This window comes from Micromys minutus (assembly GCF_963924665.1).
Source record: "Micromys minutus genome assembly, chromosome: 27".
Classification (NCBI taxonomy): Eukaryota; Metazoa; Chordata; class Mammalia; order Rodentia; family Muridae; genus Micromys; species Micromys minutus.
The window spans coordinates 42,013,683-42,019,682 of NC_137962.1; the positions used below are offsets into that span (position 1 = coordinate 42,013,683).

Genomic DNA, 6,000 nt, shown 5'->3' on the forward strand with positions numbered 1-6,000 from the left:
GGCCACCCTGGAACTCACTTTGTACACAAGGCTGGCCTCAAATTCAGAGATATGCCTGACTCTGCCTCCTGAGTACTGGGATTAAAGACATGCTCCATCACAGTTTTATTTTTAAATCTGTCTCTATTTTTAAATTAACACTACCATCACAGTTGATATACATATAATTAGCTAAATTCAATCATCTGCTGTCCTATTTACCTCCTCAGAACCAACATTTTTTTCAGTTTTTTTTTTTTTTTTTTACATTTATTTATTCTTTGTATGTGCCGGTGCATGTGTGGGACAATGTGAGCATAAAGATCAGAGAACGACTTGTGGAAGTCAGTTCTGGCTTTCTGCTAAATAAATGGGTCCTACTGGATCTAACTCAGATGAACCGGCTTGGTGTCAGGTGCTTTTAAAAACACCATCCTAACATGTGCCCCTTTGGCTGATATTTTAATTTTTCATTATGAAACACACTTTAAGATGTTGTCGAGGTAGAAGAGATTTTATTCACTGCTTTTTAGGTTTAAAAAAAAAATCGAGTCTTCTGTGAATTCTTGGCTGGAACGCACAGATGATGAGGTATGCTGACTCAGCCAGGCACTTGGCCACTTAAAGACATGCAGAAGGGCTAATGGGAAGTGGTCTTCCTTGCAAGATAAGAACTAGAAATTCCTGGCCAGCCCATTAGTCCCTTGTGGGACTCGTGTCCGTTTGATCACAAGAGTGTGTCTGGGTGGGCAGCTTGTCCTCTACATTGCAGTTCCGGCGGTCAAAGGGGACCACCCCAGCCTTGTCCACAGGACTAGGTTCCCTAAATGGCCATGAGGTCCAGAAGGCATTTCCCAGAAGGGCCCATTTCACTGGCGCATGACAAAGACTCCATTTCCCAGAGTTCCCCAGGAGGGCCTCACCCCCTCCACTTGAACCGGGAGTAGCTGGAGGATTGTGCACCGGAAGTAGCTCTTGGACTGGTGGAACGCATCGCAGGTGAGACTTAACAGTTGGATGCCGTGCAGCAAACCGGGAACCTCGCAGGCTGGTCAGGGCCGTAAGAGTGCGTCTCATTGTGGGTCTGGTTGGGGTTGGGCTGGGTCGGGAACCAAGGGGTTTGGGGCCCGGGTCCTTGCTCATCTGGGTAACTGTGAAGCCATGCGGCTGGTTCAGAGCCTCGCTACAGGCACCCTAACAAATTCCCAGCGTCTTAATGCCATCCAGTGGTGCGCACCCTGCCCTAGAAAAACGTAGGCTTTCCTAGATCGTAGGCTATGAGCTCAGCACTTGTGGATACGGGGCTCCAAGCACGGGTACCGCCCCCTTGTCTGTCTGTAGGGTGAACGTTGGGGAGAAGCAGCCGCTACGATCTGTGCAGGGTTCTGCCAGCCCTAATTTTGTAGCCATAGGGATGAGGTGTACCTTTCTTCTGGCTAGTAGGGTCACGGGTTGGGACCAAGCAGCTTTGTTTTGGATGGCAGCCAGCAGGAACCTATAATGCCCAGGGCAAAGGACTTCCTGGGGGAAGAGCTGGGTGTGTCTGTCAGCCTGTTGTCCCTCCTCCTTGGGAGTTTTGATTCTGTACCTACTGCCTTTGGCCAAGGAGAATGGGACTGGGAAAGTGGCACATCTTATATCCTCCTTAGTTCTCGCCATTTGGCCCTTCAGGTGCAGGCCATAATGGGTGAACCCCACGGATCCATGAGGATCCTAGTGACAGGGGGCTCTGGACTGGTGGGCAGAGCCATCCAGAAGGTGGTCGCAGATGGGGCCGGCTTGCCTGGAGAGGAATGGGTGTTTGTCTCCTCCAAAGATGCAGATCTCACGTAAGTTGGGGACATATTCAGACCCAATCCCTCCTCTTGGTTCCCCTTCCAGACTGAAGGAGTTTGTTCCCAAGCCTAGCAGTAACCTACCACGAGTTTGAGTCCTCCCTGCTGGGTGACTGATCTGGCAGTGTTTGCTTGCTGTGCTCTAAGTAAATATCCTCCTGTAGTTCCGGGATTCCCACATCTGACAGGTGCTAAAGCCCTGAACTTTGAGCTACTTGTCTCTTTGGATGCCCTTCTAGCCATGGACCCCTTCAGTATACTCACTGCCCAAGCTCCTAACTCCTGATTTCCTCAGGCCTTGCTAGGCCTTCCTCACCTCCTGACATCCTGGCTTCCCTTAGGGATGCAGCACAAACCCGGGCTCTGTTCCAGAAGGTACAGCCCACCCACGTCATCCATCTTGCTGCAATGGTAGGAGGCCTTTTCCGGAATATTAAATACAACTTGGATTTCTGGGTAAGTTGGAGTTTTCAGGGGCAACAGGCATTGGGAGCCAAGAGCTTGGGGTTTTGAAACTTCCACAGATTTACCCCAAGAAGTCCCTGAGGGCTCGTTTTGCACAGCCCTGGGGACATTTGGCCAAGTGCTGACCTGCAGGGTTGGGAAGCTGAAAGAAGCCAGCACACCACACCACATATGTGTCTGGGACTGAGCTTGCTTGGCTGCCAGATTATCTATCTCTGTCTGTCTCTCTATCTATGTAATGTGCATTGGTGTTTTGCTTGTTTGTATGTCTGTGTGAGGATATCTGATCCCTTGGAACCGGAGGTACAGACAGTTGTGAGCTGCCATGTGGGTGCTGGAATTTGGTTCTCTGGAAGAGCAGCCAGTGCTCCTAACTGCTGAGCTATCTTTCTAGCCCAAAAGTTTTTCCTTCCTTTCTTTCTTTTCTTTTCTTTTTTCTTTTTTTAATTTTGGGGTTTTGTTTGTTTTGATTTTTGAGACAGGGTTTCTCTGTATAGCCCTAGCTGTCCTGGAACTTTCTTGATAGACAAGACTGGCCTCGGACTCACTGCCTCTGCCTCTGGAGTGCTGGGATTAAAGGCGTGCTCTATCATCACCCCGGCTGCCAGATTCTTGTACTTGGTTTCCTCAACTTTCTGAATCTACTAACCACTCATGTATGTTGGAGTGTCTGTGGCATGTGCCTTAGGAGGAGGGGCAAAACCTAAGAGCCTCTCTTCTGCTGACCGTGCTCTTAAGACTTGGCCCACCTGCCTCTGGGCAGTCAGTGGCTTTGACCTAGCTGGCCTGACTGGACACTATAGTATGCAGAGGTTCCCGCCAGATTTTGCCCCAGGACTCTCACCCAAAACTCTCCTTGGCCATCCCAGTCTTTTCAGAAAACTGCCTGGTCTCTACCTCTCCCCTGTTCTTAGACCAGCATGCTTCATATCAGTTTAGGGAACAGAACTGGAGAGGTGCAGGGCAAAGCACCGAGATACAGCAGGGCATGACTCCTCTGGAAGTGGAAGGAAGACTTCTCCCTTGTAGTGGGAACCCCACCTAAAGTTTTCCTCATCTCTATTGCCTTCTCTCCACTCAGTAGCCCCAAGGATGCCCCTGCGGCCTCCGCACCCAGGCAGGCAGGGCAGGACCTCTTTGTGGTCTTAGAGGATGGCAGCTCCTATGAGGTCAGTGCTGAGAGACTCAGCCTTATCCATAGGCACAGATAGTGCTCATATATGAGCCACGGTATGTTCCCATGTCTGTCTGACCCACCTGTGCCACCCACCCACTGCAGAGGAAGAACGTGCACATCAATGACAATGTCCTGCATTCAGCCTTCGAGGTGGGCACTCGCAAGGTGGTCTCCTGCCTGTCCACCTGCATCTTCCCTGACAAGACCACCTATCCTATTGATGAGACAATGGTGAGGACCAGGGCCTCCTGGGGTGGCCCCTGAAGGTGTGGGCAGAACCAGGAAGTGGGGGTTCTCAGTTCATCTCCTTCTCCTCCTCCAGATCCACAACGGGCCACCTCACAGCAGCAATTTTGGGTACTCATATGCCAAGAGGATGATTGACGTGCAGAACAGGTGCTCCCTCTTGGTCTTGCCCAGGCCTCTCTGGAGAGGGGAGGATGGACCCCTGGGTTAGTGAGGCCTTCCTGCTGCCTCATCTATAGCATTTTTAAGAAGCCAGGAATTGGGGACGCAGGGGACACTTTCTGGGGATGGTATCAGGAGACACTGCTTCCACAGGGCCTACTTCCAGCAGCACGGCTGTACCTTCACTGCTGTCATCCCTACCAATGTCTTTGGGCCTTATGACAACTTCAACATCGAAGACGGCCACGTGCTGCCTGGCCTCATCCATAAGGTGCACCTGGCCAAGAGTGAGTGCAGCTGTCCGGCACACGCCTGGCCCAGGTTACCTGCCTGAGGGGGCTTTATGCTCAGCTGCGGGGTGGGCAGGGAACTGGGCCTGGCCTCAGAGCTCTGACACCTGCCCCATCTGTAGGTAGTGGTTCAGCCTTGACTGTGTGGGGTACAGGGAAGCCTCGGAGGCAGTTCATCTACTCACTGGTATGTTTTGGGGGGGAGCATGGCATTCCCAGTAAAGCTAGCTGTGTGGGAGGTGGAGGCCTGCAAAATAGTCCTTGAGCCTTGCCAAACCCCCAAGGGTGCAACTTTGGCTCCGTAGGAGAAAGTGTGCCCTGAATGAGGGACTTCCATTAGGGTGAGCCCTGGCTGTACTTCCAAGGGAGCAGAAACAGCGGTCCAGCCTCTACACTAGGGGCATTTGGTGCTTACTTGTGGGTTTGACCTGACCTTTTGGCCTCCAGGACCTCGCCCGGCTCTTCATCTGGGTCCTTCGGGAGTACAATGAGGTGGAGCCCATCATCCTCTCAGGTGGGCGTCCTGCAGCTGCCTTTCCTACAGCAGGGCAGGACCTGTATCCACCCTGAGGAGTGGGAGCAGACATGCCCCTAGGGGTCTGGACAGGGAGGCCTGACTGACTGCTGGCCCATGGTTCCCCACAGTGGGCGAGGAAGACGAAGTGTCCATCAAGGAGGCAGCTGAGGCTGTAGTGGAGGCCATGGACTTCTGTGGGGAAGTCACTGTATCCTTTGGCTCTGGAGATGGAGTGATGGTGAGGCAGTGTGAGGGGTGATTCGGTTTTCCCTTGTAGGATGGCTAACCTAGCACCATTTTGTTTCTGGTGGTGCTTGCCCTGCAGCAGGAGTGGGTAGTGCACTTTCTGCTATGGTCCTGACCAAGGGATCCAGTTTGATTCGACAAAGTCAGATGGGCAGTATAAGAAGACAGCCAGCAACGGCAAGTTGCGATCCTACTTGCCTGACTTCCGTTTCACACCCTTCAAGCAGGGTAAGTTCCTATCCATCCAACATCCTTAACCACCCCAACCTGCTTGCAAGTCTCTCTGCCAATTCGCCTTTGGCTTCAGCACCAGCTGTTTTTCCCTGTTCCCTGCCGAGGACTTAGCCTCCATACTGGGACCACGGGGTTTGGCGCGCTCTGCCGGCTTGGTCACCAGACCCTTAACAAAACCTATATCCACTGAGAAGCAGGACACTATCGTTTAGGGTATGGGGGAGGGGGCACCCTCCCTACCTCCTGGGGGGCAGGGTAGTTACTGGCTCTCACCTGTCTGTCTCTGCAGCTGTGAAGGAAACGTGTGCTTGGTTCACCGACAACTATGAGCAGGCCCGGAAGTAAAGCACGGGCCAAGCAGGTGCTCACCTGGCAATGCCCAGTCAGTGGTCACCACCCTCGGCTTTTGCCAGGAACCGAGGATAGTATCCAGCAACCTGAGCCACATGCTGACCTCTCTGCCAGGGTGCTCCCTGCTGCTGTCCAGTAGGGCCCATGTTTGTCCCTGGGGAAAGGCCAGACCTACACCTTGCTTGTCTGCTTCTGCCCGACGTCAGTGTGTCCCTGCTGGTCTAGAAAGCAATAAAATGGATTTTCATGAGCCTGGACTCAGAAGCTGTGCCAGTCTTCTCCTTCCCACAGCCCTGCCTGGCCTGGCCTGGCCTGGTCTGGGACAGTGCTACTGTCCCTTGTGTGCTACTTAGCTCCTAAGAGCTGCTAGGTCCAAGGTAAGAGTCCCTGTGTGAAGGAGCATCAGGAAGCAGGCAGCATGGGTCAGATATCATTGTCAGGGGTCTCAGGTCTGGAGCAGGGGACCTCCCCAACAGCCTTGCCTGTATCTTGGCCATG

General features: G+C 52.8%; 1 protein-coding gene across 2 annotated transcripts in view; it reads left to right on the forward strand.

Moving 5' to 3' along the window:
• Window positions 1-5,759, forward strand: part of GFUS (GDP-L-fucose synthase) — a 29,409-nt gene extending 23,650 nt beyond the window's left edge. The window contains exons 2-12 of one of the 2 annotated variants that reach the window (XM_080939200.1): window positions 882-978; window positions 1,651-1,808; window positions 2,156-2,270; window positions 3,559-3,687; window positions 3,779-3,852; window positions 4,018-4,151; window positions 4,277-4,341; window positions 4,602-4,668; window positions 4,800-4,879; window positions 5,046-5,145; window positions 5,441-5,759. In XM_080939200.1, coding sequence (XP_080795326.1) covers window positions 1,663-1,808; window positions 2,156-2,270; window positions 3,559-3,687; window positions 3,779-3,852; window positions 4,018-4,151; window positions 4,277-4,341; window positions 4,602-4,668; window positions 4,800-4,879; window positions 5,046-5,145; window positions 5,441-5,496 — 966 coding nt within the window. In that variant the 5' untranslated portion in view covers window positions 882-978; window positions 1,651-1,662 and the 3' untranslated portion in view covers window positions 5,497-5,759. Of the gene's footprint in view, window positions 1-881; window positions 1,046-1,650; window positions 1,809-2,155; window positions 2,271-3,558; window positions 3,688-3,778; window positions 3,853-4,017; window positions 4,152-4,276; window positions 4,342-4,601; window positions 4,669-4,799; window positions 4,880-5,045; window positions 5,146-5,440 lie in introns of those variants that run through there. The other variant, XM_080939201.1, reaches the window with a different exon arrangement.
• The last annotated feature ends 241 nt before the right edge of the window (window positions 5,760-6,000 follow it).